Source organism: Triturus cristatus, chromosome 1_2, assembly GCF_964204655.1.
Source record: "Triturus cristatus chromosome 1_2, aTriCri1.1, whole genome shotgun sequence".
Lineage (NCBI taxonomy): Eukaryota > Metazoa > Chordata > Amphibia > Caudata > Salamandridae > Triturus > Triturus cristatus.
In genome coordinates this window covers 916,108,535-916,125,948 of record NC_140580.1, presented here as the reverse complement: position 1 = coordinate 916,125,948, position 17,414 = coordinate 916,108,535, and the positions used below count along the sequence as shown (strand labels likewise).

Here is a 17,414-nt window from a genome sequence, read left to right as displayed (position 1 = left end):
TTCTGCTCCTTATGACTTGACCTTCGTAACTCCATCCCTTCCCCCCCCCCATTTTATAGGATCTCAGAGATTTCTTTTTCACTACCAGTACTTGTTACAGATAATTAACTTGCTCGCTTGTCTAGAGTTTGAAACTGAGATTTAAACAATGGAATAACGTTTTGTTTGAGGCATATGAGCTGTAGATCACATGCTTTGCATAGCCTGCCAACTAGTGTTGGGTCTGGATGTTTGCACTTTGTTTTTCTTCGAAGAAGTCTTTACAGTCACGAGGTCGGTGACTCCTCCTTTCGGTGATAGTGTGATTGGGCATCAACTCCATTGTTAGATTGTTTTTTTCTGCCATCGGGTTCGGATGTGAATTGTGGTGCTCCGGTTCAACACCGTTCTCGGGTTCCCCTCGACGCGCAATCCACTACCCTCAACGGTATTGTTTCTCGATAGCGTTTCCCATCTTCAGGTATCGTTTCGAGTGAAAGTCTTCGATTGAAAGTGTTGTGGAGGGCCATTAGGCCTAGCCACGTCGGGCTCACTAGCAGTCGATGGAACAGACTCCATTCAAATTCTGTCCCGGGTGTCGCGCTAAATTTCCACGCACAGACTTCCTCGAAGTGTGCAATCTGTCTATCCTCGGAACACGACAAACAAGACTGTGACGCGTGCCAATTGTTTCGATCAAAGAAGACGCTCCGTGACCGTCTGGTTCGATGTCACGAAATGCATCAGCAAAGCGGCTCAGCACCGGATATCTTTGGAGAAGACTCCGACCGTGAAGAATCCCACACGCAGGAAGCCGAAGTAGAGGAAGAATACATTTCAGATGCCCCGCTCTCCGGCCCGGCACCGAAACAAAAATCAAAGCGTTCCGGATCGAGTGTGTCACATACAGATGTCGAACCAAAATCTTCGGCCTCGAAATCCAAGCATATCGAAATCGAAGCATGTTCTTGTGGCTATTTCCATGTTATCGAAAAGTAAATCTTCGGAACCGAAAGCTTCGGAGCTGAAACCTTAGACACCGAAAACTGCGACGTCTAAAGGAAAGACAACTGTTCCAGCTAAAGAGCCTTGTGTCGACGTTACACCTGCAAACACGGATCCAAAACAAAAAACTGGTTATCTGCTCATCACACCCACAAATTCCCCACAACCTCAATCACCTAATCCAGAAGATGAAGAGTATGGGGATGAAGCTAGGCCACAGGACATGAATGACCCCTGGGATGACTATAATAGAGATCCGATCGCAGACAACGATCCGGACCTATACCCTCCAAACCCTCACCACCTGATGACAACGTAGAGTATATAGAGCTACTTAACAGGACTGCTCAATACCATGGGGTGGAATTACACAAGGAGGCTCTTGAAGAGGATTTTCTGTTTGAAACTTGGTAAGTACCTCGCGGAGATCACCACAGACACTACCTATGCTTAAGGGAATACTTAAACAAACTGACGAAATTTTTAGAGACCCTGTGCGAGCAAGAATAATTACGCCCAGCATTGAGAAAGTATAAGCCAGCACCCACTGACCCCACTTACGTCAAGGGTCAACTTCCATTAGACTCACTTGTGGTTTCCAACGCTCGTTAACGGCCAAATTCGCAAACTACAGGTGATGCCCCTCATCCTGATAAGGAGTCAAAGTTAATTGATTCCTCAGGCAAAAGAATAGCATCACAAGCAGCCAATCACTGGCGCATTGCAAATGCGCAAGCCCTGTTAGCTTGTTACGATAGAGCTCACTAGGATGAGCTAGATAAATTAATACTGTTTTTACCTGATGAGCATAAAACCAAAGCCAATGACCCAATTCAGGAAGGTAAATTAATCACTAACACTTCTATTAGGTGCGCCTTAGACGCAGCAGATACAGCAGCCTGCGCAGGCAACACCAGTGTATTACTACGCAAACATGCTTGGCTCAGAATTTCAGGGTTGAAACCTGAAGTTTAAACCTCTATTTTAAACCAACCATTTGACAAAGAGCACTTCTTTGGTCCTACAGTGGATACTTCTCTAGAGAAGATGAAAAAAGATACTGAGGTCGCTAAATTCATGGGGGCATTGCAATTCCCTTCCAATAGGAGATCTTTTGTCGCTCCTTTTATAGGGGTGGCTCCAAAACTATTTCCTTGGAAAATCCCTCCTCCTCTTACAAGGGCAATAATCAGTCGCCCTCCTCAAGAGGTTACTTTAGAGGAGGTTTTGGAGGACACAACGGCAGAGGAAGAGGCAACTTAACATGCACTTCCCCTGCAAATACTAAGCAGTGACTTCCCTCCTCTACCCCCGATCATTCCACTCCTGTCGGGGGGGGACTTCCCTCCTAATTTCTACCCGTCTGGAATACAATCACTTCAGACAGATGGGTTCTACAAATTATCCAATATGGTTATTGCCTGGAACTAACAGCCAGTCCCCCAAACATCCCTCCAAAATCACACACTATGGCTCAAGAACATCTGAACCTTCTCAAACAAGAAGTCCTCTCTCTGTTAGAAAAAGGAGCTATAGAGCCAGTTCCATTACAATATCAAGAGACCGGAGTATACTCCCTATACTTCCAAATTCCCAAAAAGCACAGCTCTCTAAAACCTATACTATACCTTCTAGATCTAAATCTATACATTCAATCAGATCACTTTCATATGATAACACCCCAGCAAGTGCTCCCACTAATTCAGCAAGGCGACTTTCTGTCAACCTTAGATTTAAAGGACTCCTACTTCCATGTTCCAATTCACCCCGCTCATCGCAAACACCTCAGGTTTGTGGTTGCGGGACAACACTACCAATTCAAAGTGCTCTCTTTCGGAGTCACCACTGCTCGCAGGGTTATCACCAAATGCCTGGCAGTAGTTGCAGCTCATCTACGAAGAAAACACATTCATGCCTTCCCATACTTGGACGACTGGCTCACCAAAGCCAGTTCACAAGAAAAGTGTCTACAACATTCTTCTAGAACAGTACAACTGCTCCACGACCTTGAGTTCACAATAAATCTACCCAACTCCCATCTCCAACCCTCCCACACACAGATGTATTAGGGGGCCACTCTAGATGCACTAAAAGCTCTAGCCTGTCCCAATCCAGCCACAATTTGCAATATTCAAGTTCTGATTTTTCATTTCTAGCCCAGCCACTCCTTACCAGCTCAGGTATTCATGCAGTTACTGGGAATAATGGTGTCTTGCATTTTAATAGTCCCCTATGCAAGACTTCAGATGCACCCCCTTTAGGAATGCCTAGCACGTCAGTGGAATCAGTCTCAGGGTCAGTAATCAGGTGTTGGTGGACGGCTGTACTCATCGCTCTGGCGGAATCCACAAAACCTTTTCAAGGGGCGGCCCTTCATGGACCCTACCCCACAGACAGTGCTAACAGTAGACGCATCGCTCACTGGTTGGGGAGCTCATCTTCACACACACACACCATTCAGGATATGTGGGGTCAACGGCAAAAACAGCTTCACATAAATTATCTAGAGCTGCTAGCAGTATTTCTAGCGCTCAAAGCCTTTCAAGTTCACCTACTAGGCAAAGCTGTCCTAATACGTACAGACGAAAGCCATGTATTACATACAAAAACATGGGAGGACACACTCTCTCCAACTGTCACAACTTGCACAAGCCATCTGGCGGTGGGCCATACCTCACAAAATGTATCTCCTGGCAGAACACCTTCCTGGAGTAGACAACTAAATTGTGGACCTGCTCAGCATGCAAAGACAACAAATTCCCGAGTGGGAACTCCACCCTCAAGTTCTCCTCCCATTCTTTCAAATGTGGGGCTTCCCAGACATGGACCTGTTTGCCACACACAAAATGCCCAAGCTTCTCCTCCAGGTATCCACACCCATTGTCGAAAGGTAATGCAATATCTGTGAACTGGTCAGGGATACTTACCTATGCTTTTCCATCTCTTCCACTGATTCCACTAGTGGTTCGAAAGCTCAGACAGGCGTCCCCGACACTATTCCTAGTTGCTTCCTCAAAGGCCCGTCAATCGTGGTTCACCACCCTGTTGGAGCTCCCAGTAGTCCTTCACCAAAAACTACACCTTACACCCAATCTCCTCACCCAGAGCCGTGGAGAGATAAGACACCTACATTCCGGTCATCTCAACCTTGCGATCTGGCACCTGAAGTCATAGAGTTTGGCTACCTTAATCTTCCACTAGACTGCATGAACATTATCAAAGAGGCTAGACGTCCAACTACAAGGGCTTGTTATGCAGCAAAGTGGAAACAGTTTGATTTAATTGTCATTAAATAAATAACAAACAGCTTGATCCTTCAGTTCAAAACATCATCTGCTATTTACTGCATTTACATTGTTCAAACTTAGCGTACACATTCATAGGCTTAAACCTTGCGGCAATAGCTGCATACCTTCAAATTGAAAACATCTGTCTCTCTTCAGAGCACCTGTTAATAAAGCATTTATGGAGGGACTCGAGTCATTCCCTCAAGACTTCCACCTTCCCAAGTCTGGAATCTCGTTGTAGTCCTCACCAGACTTATGGGTCCACCTTTTGAGCCATTGCACAAATGTGAGCTGCAATTCCTCACTTGGAAAATCACTTTCCTCATAGCAATTACATCACTGAGAAGAGTAGGTGAACTCCAGGCACTAACAATAGAGGAATCATTTTTACAGGTACACCAAAACAAAGTGGTTCCTGGGACTAATCCTAAATTTCTCCCCAAAGTAATTTCTGCCTTCCATATCAACTAATCTGTTGAGTTGTCTGTGTTCTTCCCTCAACCAGATTCTGTGGCCGAACGTGTTCTAAACACCTTAGACGTTAAAAGAGCATTACTTTACTATATAGAAAGGACAAAACTTTTCCGTAAGACAAAACAACTTTTTGTTACTTTTGCTCCACCTCATAAAGGCAATCCCATCTCAAAATCAGGTATTGCACCTTGGATAGTCGAATGCATTCAAACATGCTATGCAAAAGCAAAACGTACATTGACCATTCCTCCTAGAGCGCACTCCACTTGCAAAATAGGGGCTTCTTTGGCTTTTTTAGGAAACATCCCCATAGATGACATCTGCAAAGCTGCAACATGGTCTACACCTCACACATTCACAGAGCACTATCGTTTAGATGTGTTGGCAAGACAGCAAGCTAGTGTGGCCCAGGCAGTTCTACGTGCACTCTTTCAAACCTCTGCAACAGCTACAGGTTAGCCACCACTTTAGGAGATTACTGCTTTCTAGTCTATGCAAAGCATGTGATCTACAGCTCACATGCCTCGAATGGAAAATGCTACTTACCCAGTATGCATCTGTTCTTGGCATGTAGAGCTGTAGTTTCACATGCGCCCACCCACCTCCCCGGGTACCTATACCTGTTACAGTGATATCTTACTTAGATACATACACATGGACAGCTCTATTATACTACTCTTACTAACTCCATTATCATCCTCTGCGGGAAAACAATCCAACAATGGAGTCGATGCCCATGCGCACTATCACCGAAAGGAGGAGTCACCGACCTCGTGACTGGAAAGACTTCTTCGAAGAAAAACAAAGTGCAAACATCCAGACCTAACACTAGATGGCAGACTTTGCAAAGCTTGTGAATCTACAGCTCTACATGCCAAGAACAGATGCATACTGCATGTCATTTTCCTTCTGCACAGTCTTGCTGCCGCGCATAAATAGACTGTTTGCCCTCAATGTTTAGCAGGCCTTATGTCTTTACCTTGCCAGAATTTGGCCTTTCCGTTCTGCAGACCAACTGCTGATATTATAGGAATTGCTGCATGCTGAGTTGCGGCTTACTAGATTGAGTAATTCTGTGTTCGATGCATGTGAGCTGTAGATCACATGCTGTTCATAGCCCGCCATCTAGTGTTGGATCCGGATGTTTGCACTTTGTTTTTGTTCAAAGAAGTCTTTCCAGTCACAAGGTAGGTGACTCCTCCTCTCGGTGATGGTGCACATGGGCATCGGCTCCATCATTAGATTGTTTTTTCCCGCCATCGCGTTCGGATGTGTATTGCTGCTCTCCGGTTCGGCACCGTTTCGCCGACCCCTTCGATGCGCAGTCCACTACCCTCAACGGTATTGTTATCGATCGCGGCTGCACATTCTTCGCGTATTGCCTCAACTCAAAACAACTTTGATCGGAAAACTCATGGCGGGCAATCGGGCCTACCCCCCCCCCCCCTTTAACAGAGGCTCCGGTCCTTCCTCTGCCTTCGGGCCAAGGTCGGCACCGACAAAAAGTTTCCAACGCCCCGCCCTTAGGCACAGCTCCGAAACACAAAGACAAGCCTTTGGGCTCGAACTGCCCCCATATCGGTGCCGAACCGACACCTTCGGCACGGAAACCAAAATCGGAACATCTCCTGCAAATTCCAGCGTTATCGAAGAATCCACCTTCCGCACCAAAAGGCTCGGACCCGAAACCTTCGACGCCGAAACCGGCGAGTAAGGAAAAAGACACTCCGTCTAAAGAGCCTTGGCCCGATGGTCCGCCTTCAGATCCGAAGCAGAAAAAAATGGTTATACACCCCGATACAGGACAGATCCATGCCACCCTTCCAAAGAAACTTGTAATAGACCAGCCAGAGGATTACCACATTCCTCTCAAAAGGAAAAGTGTGGGTACTAACCCTTCTCCTCCTTACATTCCACCTCCTTCTCCCACTGATCCCAATTTACTTATTACACCCTCAAATTCACCACCACTATCACCAGACCCACAGGATGACGGGGATGAGGATCAGTATGGGCCACAGGACATCGACCCTTGGGTGGATTATCATACTGACCCCAATACAGATCCATCTAGACCCTCCTTACCTGATGATAACATAGGATATTTGAGCTTCTTAACATGGCTGCTCAATATCATGGGGTGGAGCTCCATAAAGAGATGTTAGAAGAGGATTTCCTCTTTGAGACCCTTCCTTCCTCTCAAAGAGCCACTCATACATTACCAGTGCTTGAAGGCATGTTAAAACACACAGATGACATATTTAAAGAGCCTGTGAGGGCAAGAATTATTACACTTGGGGTGGAGAAAAAATTTAAGCCTGCCCCTACTGGCCCTGCTTATATCAGAGGTCAGTTGCCCTTAGACTCGATTGTAGTTTCCAACACGTGCAAGAGATTTAAATCACAAACCACAGGTGAGGCTCCTCCTCCCTATAAGGAGTCTAAACTCCCTGATGCCTCTGGCAAAAGAGTGGCTTCACAAGCAGCCAATCATTGGTGCATTGCCACTGTTCAACTTTGCTGGCTCACTATGATAGGGCTCATTACGATGAGTTGAAAAAACTCATGCAATTTCTGCCTGATGAACACAAGTCTAGGGCTAATGATCTTATCCAAGAAGGTAAACTCATCACCAGTACATCTATCAGGTGTGCCCTAGACACAGCTGACACCGCAGCACATGCAGTAAATACTAGCGTACTCCTACGCAGGCATGCTTGTTTAAGCATCTCAGGATTCAAGCCTGAGGTGCAAACCTCCATTCTCAACCAACCAATTGATAAGGAACATCTTAGGCCCAGCGCTTGATACCTCGCTAGAGGAAATGAAGAAAGACATGGAGTTCTCAAAGTCCATGGGGGCTTTGCAGTTACCTACCAATAGGCATTCCTTCAGCCGCTCCTTTTACAAGGGTGGTTCAAAAAATGTATTCACCGAAAATCCCTCCTCCTCTTACAAGGGCAATAACCAATCCCCGTCATCAAGAGGTTATTTCAGAGGAGGTTTTAGAGAAAAGCACGGTAAATGAAGAGGCAAAGGCCACTCCACCCACACTTCCCCCGCAAACAGTGACTTCTTTCTGCTACCACCGATCATTCCACTCCTGTCTGGGGATGTCTCTCCCAATCCCTACCTGTCTGGAATTCAATCACCTCAGACAAGTGGGTACTACAAATTATCCAGTATGGTTACTGCCTGGAGCTTACAGACACTCCCCCAAATATTGCTCCAAGATCACATGCAATTTCACAAGAGCATCTTGCCCTTCTAAGGCAAGAGGTTCTCTCTCTGTTGGAAAAACACGCTATAGAGCCAGTGCCATTACAATACCAAGGGACCGTAGTTTTCTCCCTGTACTTCCTAATTCCCAAAAAGGACTGCTTTCTCTGGCCTATATTAGACCTCAGAGAACTAAATCTATACATTCAGTCAGACAACTTTCACATGGTCACACCACAACAAGTACTTCAACTCCTTCAGCAAAGTGACTTTCTGTCCACTCTGGACTTGAAGGATGCCTATTTACATATTCCCATTCACCCTGCCCATCGCAAATACCTCAGGTTTCTGGTAGACGGCCAACATTATCAATTCAAGGTACTCCCATTCGGAGTAACTACCGCACCCAGGGTTTTCACAAAATGCCTGGCAGTAGTCACGGCTTATCTAAGAAAACAGCACATCCATGTCTTCCCTTATTTAGACGACTGGCTCATAAAAGCCAGCTCGCAGCAAAGCTGCCTACGCCACACTCTAAAAACACCTCAACTACTTCCCCACCTTCACTGTAAACCTTACCAAGTCCCATCTCCAACCATCCAATATACAAGTGTATTTAGAAGCCACAATAGACACTCACAAAGCTCTAGCGTGTCCCAACCCAGTCAGAATCCGCAACATGCAGACTCTAATCTCTTTCAGCCCAAAAACTCATTATCAGCTCAAGTGTTTATGCAACTGCTAGGAATGATAACGTCTTGCTTCTTAATCGTTCCTTACGCAAGACTCCAAATGCGCCCACTTCAAGAGTGCTTAGCACGTCAGTGGAACCAGGCTCAGGGTCAGTTATCAGATCTAGTGTTGGAGGACGGCCGCACCCATCACTCTCTGCAATGGTGGAATACACGAAACCTTTCAAAGGGGCGGCCCTTCATCGACCCGTTTCCAGAGATAGTGCTAACAGCAGACGCATCGCTCATTGGTTTGGAAGCTCACCTCCAAAAGCATACCATTCAGGGCATATGGACTCTGCAACAAAGGCAAATCCACATAAACCATCTCAAGCTGCTAGCAAATTTTCTAGCACTCAAAGCATTTCAACTTCATCTATTAGGCAAAGCTTTCCTGATTCGCACAGACATGACAGCAATGTACTACATACAAAAACAGGGGGGACACACTCTCTCCAGCTGTTTCAATTAGCGCTGAACATCTGGAAATTAGCCATAACTCACAAAATACATCTCCTTGCAGAACACCTTCCAGGAGTAAATAACCAGATTGCAGATCTGCTCAGTCAACGCTAACAGATCCACGAATGGGAACTCCACCCTCAAGTTCGCCCCCCATTCTTTCAGACGTGGGGCTTCCCAGAGAGAGAGATCTGCTTGCCACACATCTAAACGCAAAATGCCCAAGCTTCGCATCCAGTTATCCACACCCATTGTCCAAAGGCATGAATGAACTGGTCCAGGTATCCACACCCATTGTCCAAAGGCATGGATGAACTGGTCAGAGATATTTGCTTACGCTTTTCTGCCTCTCTCACTCATTCCATTAGTGGTTCGGAAGCTCAGACAGCATTCCATGACACTAATCCTAGTTGCTCCCACATGGGCCCATCAACCTGAGTTCACAACCCTATGTAAGTTATCTGTAGTTCCGCACCAAAAACTACACATTACTCCCAATCTTCTCATTCAGAACCGTGAAGGGATTAAGGCATCCAGATCCAGCTCATCTCAATCTTGTGCTCTGGCACCTGAAATCTTAGAGTTTGGCTACCTCAATCTTCCCCAGACTGCATTAATATCATCAAAGAGGCTAGTAGCCCTACTACAAAAGCATGCTATGCAGCAAAATGGAAGCGATTTGTGATATACTGTAATAATAATCAAATCAATCCGCTGGATGCTTCAATCCAAAACGCTGGTTCAGGCGAGACCTAAAAATCTAAAACTACAGTGTTATCATCAGAAGCAATAAAGGAAGTGAGAGCATGGACATTACAAGCAATAGTTAGAAGAACCACCTAATATGTACCTTCTACCAGCAACACTAAAAGGGCAAGACTCTTCAAAGCTGTTTTTTTTATAAATCACTTGCTACCTTAACTGTGTTGTTTCTAAGCATTGCTAATGCTTCCGGATAAAAGAATATAGGAATAATGAGATTGTGAGGCCTAAGATCCTATTTCATTAATTCCAATTTAATAACCAAGTTACTTTTTTTGCAGGCATGACTCACTAGAGGTAGTGAGAGCATTCAAAAGAGGCTTACCAAAGAGGCAGCAACTCTGATACAGCTTAGCACGGTATTGTCATATCTGTGTGTCTTCTAGAGACTAGGAGCATAATTTAGAGGACATTATCGAATTGAAGCCCCCATAACTCCTCCACAATTCGCTGTCCTCTCACACCCACCTTACATCCACCTGTCCCTGACCCCCACCCTGCTGGCATCAATAAAGCTGTCAGCTGCACCACAGACCATACTTTCTTGTCCTTGGGGAAATGTTTGGGCGAACCCATGGCTTACTAAAACTCACTGGTAAAGCCAATAGGTCCCAAAGACTAGGTTTATTGGATTTGCAAATCTTGTTTGTGTTTTCCTGCATCCTCAAACTTCAAGAGGTACTGCTGTTATCCAATATCCTCAATATTGTCTGCTATCAGTGCTTCCATCTTTCTCACACACACCATCTTCTCAAGATCTTATTATCTATTGTCTTTGGGCTGTAACGCAGCCCCCTGCAGACCACTAGTTTGTTGTCCTAGGATTTCGTTATCAACATCAATGCATTCTGGGTCTTGTAGTGTTGGATTAGTTCAGCTTAATCCTCTGGACAACTATATCCAAAAATGCGATGATTTGTGAATGAAAAGCCACAGACTGGAGAAGTGGTAATTGTGTCATTGATTTAAATGGCAGAATTTCGTCAATGTATTCACCTCCGACCCTCCTGCAAGCATATACATCCCTCTTTTACTGTGACAGATCCAAACATCTTGCCACCTGTAATAGTTCTTTGACAATATGAAAATTATGCAACTGGTAAGTGCAGGTTTGCCTTCAACTTGCTACCATAACCATTCGATTCACCAACTTATGTTTCTGCCGAGGTTACATTTTTCTAATTTGTGTATCTTTAATTGTTGCCCGTTTAACAAAATAACCTCTTGCATAGCCCCTGTTGATGCTTTTCCATCTGTGGTTGAATCATGTATTGCCTGTTGTGCTTTCAGGGAGAATTAATTACTTTCTATTACTACTGGAAAAAGACACCAGAAGCTGCCAGTTCCAGGGCACACCGCAGACACCGCCGACAGGCTGTTTTCAGGAGAATCAAAACACGTACTGCGTCCACCCCCGTTGCCACACCTTCAAGACCACCTTCCAGTGAATTCTGTGAGTACAACTTCGAACCTGCTGTGGACTGCCCAATATCTTTGACTAGACTGTATGATGCGCTGCAAGGTGTCCTTGTCATAGACTGCAAACCAAAGAAGTTCCATGATGACAGACTCGATGGCTGCAAGGTGTCCTTGACATAGACTTTAAACCAGAAGAGGGCTATGAGTCAGAGATTCTTGCATGCTTTCGCCAGCATTTCAAGACTCGTCTGGTCTTGGGCACCAGAAGCAATTGCCATTTTCTGGAGCCTCTAGCTAAGCATGCACTTAATGATTTAATGCCTGCAACTTATTTTTATGTGGTCATGTCGTATCATGCTAGCTATGTCTGTAAATAGTTAAAATAAAAAAACATTCTGCACGATGCCCCCATTTTATTTTTTGCTAGTTTTGAATTGTTTTTCACTCTGCTATGAATATTAGTACGGACTGCTTAGCGAGGATCAGGCTTGTCCTTGAATATTAATATTAACTGACTTTTTCTTTTCTGGGAGTTTCTTTTCATGATCCTCTCTCCTCTTTCTGTATCCAGTGGACCTCAGCTCTGCCAGTGAAGATGATTTTGATAGTGAGGACAGTGAACAAGAGCTGAAGGGATATGCCTGTCGCCATTGTTTCTCCACAAGTACGTATTCAATGTGTCTGTTTTCCTTGTCTGAATTGTTTGCGGTTCTCTGTGTTGCCCAAATTGTTTTTACTCCTATTTAGTGCAAATTATTATTCTGCCAGGAATATGGCAATAGCTAGCTCCCACATAATAGTATACTAGTAACTGCATCTGTATTTTCACAGCTTTCAACTCAACGCACCACTTACAACATGTATGATGCTGGCTGTCTATATGGTGTACTAAAACGAAGTACACTGTGAAGAGAGTCCAGTGGGTCCCCAGTTGTTTTAGGCAAAAGTAGATCACACTAATGCTCTCTTTTGTGCTAGTGTGGGCGAATAGTTAGGCTTATCCGAGGGTAGTGCTAAGCATTTGTTGTACTCACAGAAGCAATAAATGAGCCACATAGTCAAAGAATAAATCTGAGTCCAAATTTGAAAAATAACACTTACTCCAGTGTTGGAACATTCATCTTTCATAGGTTCACGTGGTTCAATCAATTCCTGCCGTCGAGGTGGGAGCCCCCAGGACATATAATAGTAAAACAATGTTAAAGATAGTGGATGAAGGCCATAGCCCCTTCAATTTTGCAATCTGTCTTAGTCTATTTTGAAAAGAGACCAAACCTATACCTCAGCCAATCAGGCTGCCCTGCCCTCTAGAACACTCCTGAGAGAGTTCCATTCCGTCAGATTTTCTACTGCACGCCGTACTAGGGAGTTTCCACTGAGCTCTGCTCAGTTATTTTCCTATTTGGATATTTTCCCAAGATATTTCTGATACTTTGCTGATTTACCCACAGAGTATCATCATTCATATCTGACTTCGTCTTTATTTTAACATCATGTCAGGCAAGGAGAAGAAAGGTCTCTTCAGGTCCTGCTATATCTGTAGTAAGAAACAACTTCACTCTGAAGATCAGCACCAAGATTGTATCTACTGCGTCTACCCGGATCATTCTGCTGAAGACTGTAAGGTATGTCTTACCTTTTCATCTGAAACTTTAAAAGACAGAGAAGGAAGGCTGCTAATCTGGCTTCAGAAACTCAAAACATGAAAACAGCCAGTGTCAGACTCAGATAGTGAGGACTCGTCTTTGAAACCTCATAATAAAGAGAGATCACCCCATTCTCCAGCCTCCTCAGAGGAGCCAAAGAAAGCCTCACAAAAGACCACTCATGGGTCATATAAAAGCCGCAATCCTTCAAACGTTTCTCACAGATCTAAATCTTCTTTAAAAAAGAACTTTCGGTCTCCTCACAGAAGGCTAAAAGGTCGTCTTCTGAGCCACCAACATCACCTCCTAAGGTCAGTTCCACTTTTAAGAAACCTTCCTCAGCCCTGCCAGCGGATTCATCGTGGACTAGCAGTTTAGGACTAGCAGTTTACTATAGACGAGATCATAGTTGTCTGACTAAAACATATACGACGGCATCATCGATGACTACAACAGCCACGAATACTACGCTAACTGCAACCACCTCCTTCTTGACGACTACATGCTCGTTAACGACTAAACCTTCAACGCTGAAGATTTCCTGAGCTCGAAGACTTCCCCGTCGACGTTGAGATATTCACCCATGAGGGTGATACCGCCGATGACTACGGATACCAGTTTACAGACACCATAGACCACCTCATCGAGGACAGAAAACATTTAAAACCGAGAAAATTGAGCTTGTTAACACCAGCACTTACCTCTCCAAACAAGGTGACCTCCCTGATACCAATACATCTTTTGGAGGAACCAACAATTCCCTTCTCGCCCCCAGCCCCCTACTTCGTGTAGGCCACAGACCCCCTCCACATCCTTCTATATGTGAATGAAATAGTTGTCATGAACCACACCAAACTGGGGCTCCAACGAGCACTGACTGGCCTACATAAATACGACGTAATGAACTTTCTTACCATCAACTCTGATAAAACGAAAATACTTGTATTTGGTTGCCACAAGAACAAAAAACAAGTCTCTTGCACTGTGGGTCCCACGACCATTACTTCGACCCTCAAATATAAGTACCCTTGGGTGTGGTTCACTGAATCTGCTCAACCATCTGCTCACAAAAATGCACTAAAAAAGAAATCCACTGCAATCATCTATGGCTTAACCAGACTCAATAACAACTTAAAAAGCTCATCCGCAGAGGAAATAAAGAAAGACATTCAAGCCTCCTTTCGTTCAGCACTTCAATATCGACATCAAGCTTTACCTGGAGACTACACGGAAATGCTTCCAACTACCAAAATACCTTCTGAGCACAAGACTCAGACTGGAACTTGGGCTGGTGAAACAAGCCCTCATCATTGAGGCCGACTTTCTAAAATTTTACATTTGCATACTAAAATCTCCAGAAAACTCACTCAAGGGCTGTCGGAGGTAATTTTGAAAATCTAGGTTTTCCGTTGAACAACCAACTTATGAGCGTTAGCAACTAAGGCGATAAATCAAAAAGTGATTGCTTGGAGTTCCATCACCTACACAATATGGAAAAAGACAATCAACAGACAAGTGCAATTGTCCTCATTTCAGCAAGACCAAGCTTCCTTAAAATCAACACTTTTCCTGGCCCCTATATCTGGTAGCTAAACCCCAGCCTTACATTTCAGCTACCCTCAATCCTAGCACTCTGATAGAGATCATGTACATGCGAATGCTGGCATTACTCATCCTGGATTTCAATCGAGCTTCCGCCAACCAAGTAAATGGAGGCGTCTGCAGATTGTGTAATTATAAATACGAATCAAGGCTGCACCTTCTGTGCTGTTGTCCTGCCATGATCCAAGAAAGGAGAACTTTACTCAGGCACTTAACTTCTGAAAGAAAGAGCATGCACTTGCTTAGAGGCCTCGGCTATATGTTTTTCACAAGCGAAGGCCTCCATCCTTGCTCACTGTGGTAGATTTGTAAAAACCACTCAGGGATGCAGTACACCCCCGCCCTGAACCTTCTCAACACCCTTATAAAGTCCAGAAATTGATATTGGACTACTACACAAAGGAAATGGGATACAAACAACTTCTCCCACAGCACTGAGAAGTAATATCTCGTGTCTCGCTTCGTTAAATGCAAGCTCGCTGCAGGAGCCAAGAGCAACCCTACCAGACGTACAACCATCCCTGAGCTAAGAATACTAGCTTTACCAAATTTCAATGCACCATACCCCTCTCCGATCTTAGTGATTACAACACAGCACCAGCACTTTATCCTACTTAACTGCGTCCTAAGAAAGATTAAAAACTGTATAACCGATTTCCTCTAATTAACAGAGCTCCATCTGGCGAGGGATGGGCACAGGGGAAGAAGGTCGGGCACAAAAACTCATGTATATATCTATGAACTGAGCTGCAGTCCTTTCAAAGCTTTTATCTTTTTGTAACAGTTTTAAATAACTGACGGAAACAAACTACATTGAATTGTAATTTACCGGGACAACATAGGTTGTCAAAGGTCATGGTTTTACTCATGCAAACACTCACACATATTTACTCCAAACTTTAGGATTGCACAAAGCACATGTACTTTGAAAGAGAGTAAAAACGTGGGGCGAATCATTCGCTGCCAAGGGGACAGGGATAAGTAAAGAGAGATGATGGGCTACCACATTGGCAATATGTTTACAGGTGAAATATTGGTCAATAATGTGCATCACTCTATGCCTTTATGTGGCACTTCTATATTCCATTTGAAGTTGTTGGAGATGGGGTGTCTAGTTGGCAGTGGTTTGCACCCTTTCAAGTAGGGACCCTCACTCTAATCAGGGTAAGGGGATTGCACAGCTAAGATAACTCCTGCTCACCCCCTTGGTAGCTTGGCATGAGCAGTCAGGCTTATCTCAGAGGCAATATGTAAAGCATTTGCACTTACACACAAAGTAACACAGTGAAAATACTACGAAAGAAGTCCAGACCAGTTTAGAAAAAAATTACCAATATTTATCTGAATAAAACAACACCAAAATGTCACAATTCCAGCATACACAAGTACAATATCACTTTTCAAAGGCTAAATCAGTTCAGTGCATGGAAATCTATGGATGTGTTACTTTTAGCACAAAGTAACTTAGATGCGGCAAAATTAAAAGGCGAAGCAGGTGAGGTGAGGAACTGGAAAGCAAAGCGATGCATCGGTCCCTTACTCCCAGGGGAGGTGATGCATCGGTTCCTTACTGCTGCGCAGGAGAGATGATGCGTCAGTTCCTTACTGCCAGGGGAGGTGGTGCATCAGTTCCTTACTTGAATGGGAGTTGATGCGTCGGTCTACAGACATGCGGCCACAGTTCCTTGCTGCTATGTAACGTTGATGAAGAAATCGGCGCCCTAGGACAATGCATCAAAAATCTAGACGTGCTTCGTAGATTCCACAGCTATGAAGAAGGCGCTGTGTTGGAGTTGTAGCGGTGCCTCAGACTTCGGTGATGCGGTGCTTTAAACTCACGCTGCAGCGGTGCTTCTGAAGCGCCGTGCCGGAAAGCAGGGGCCTGCAGTAAAAGCTGTGGTCGATGGGTTGATCGGGAACCATGCTCCGATGCTGGCAGCTGCGATGCATCGAAGTTTATAGCGATGTCTCGATACAAACAGACTCTGGTGGTTGATGTGTGGATTTTCTCCCTCGGACCAGCAGATTCCACTTACACCGGCCCAGGGACTGGATTTGGCACCACTTAGCAAGTCAGGACTCTCAGCAGAAGAGCCCAGGCACTGGTAGGTGAAGTCTTTAATGGCCTTGAGACAAGCACACACAATACCTTGGAGAACATTGGAAGCAAGATACAGAAAGCAAAGCCCACTCCTTTCACTCGCAGCAAGCAGTAGGCCAGCACAAGAAAGCAACATACAGAGTGTCAGTCCCTCCTACAGCATCCAGCTCTGCTTTCTGGCATAATGACCTTTAGTCCAGAAGTATTCTGATTTGAGGGTATTAGAGGTCCAATACGTGTTCCCCTTTCTGCCTTTGAAGTAGGCAAACAACAAAGGAAAGTCTTTTTAGTGCACAAGACTCTGCCTTTCCCTGATCTGGCTCCAGACACACTATAGGGGGTGGAGACAGCTTTGTGTGAGGTCAGGCTCAGCCCTATTCAGGTGTCAGTGACAGCTCCTCCCTCCACTCTAGCTCAGGAAGGCCCATCAGCCTGGTGATGGCCCATCAGGACATGCAAGGCACACCTCAGCTCCCATTGGGTGACTGTCTAGAGTGAATGCACAAGAGCCCAACTGTCATCCTAACCCTGACATGGATTCCTCAGACGTACAGTGTCACAGAATGGTTGAGCAAGAAAATGCCCACCTTCTAAAGCAAATGACACACCCATGATGGATGGAATGCAGAGCAAATCAAACATTCAACCCCAGTCAAGAGATCTGGGTTAAACCCATTGTTCTTTTGCTCACCCTGCCATCCCGGTTTAGACCCAGCCATATCCAAAT

General features: G+C 44.9%; 1 protein-coding gene across 20 annotated transcripts in view; it reads left to right on the top strand.

Moving 5' to 3' along the window:
* The window catches only part of RERE (arginine-glutamic acid dipeptide repeats), a 1,190,399-nt gene that overhangs the window by 950,255 nt on the left and 222,730 nt on the right, over nucleotides 1–17,414 (top strand). For all 20 annotated transcript variants that reach the window (XM_085609712.1, XM_085609701.1, XM_085609709.1 and 17 more), the window contains 2 exons: nucleotides 11,210–11,372; nucleotides 11,910–12,002. In XM_085609712.1, the coding sequence (XP_085465838.1) occupies nucleotides 11,210–11,372; nucleotides 11,910–12,002 (256 nt within the window). The remainder of the gene's footprint in view (nucleotides 1–11,209; nucleotides 11,373–11,909; nucleotides 12,003–17,414) is intronic.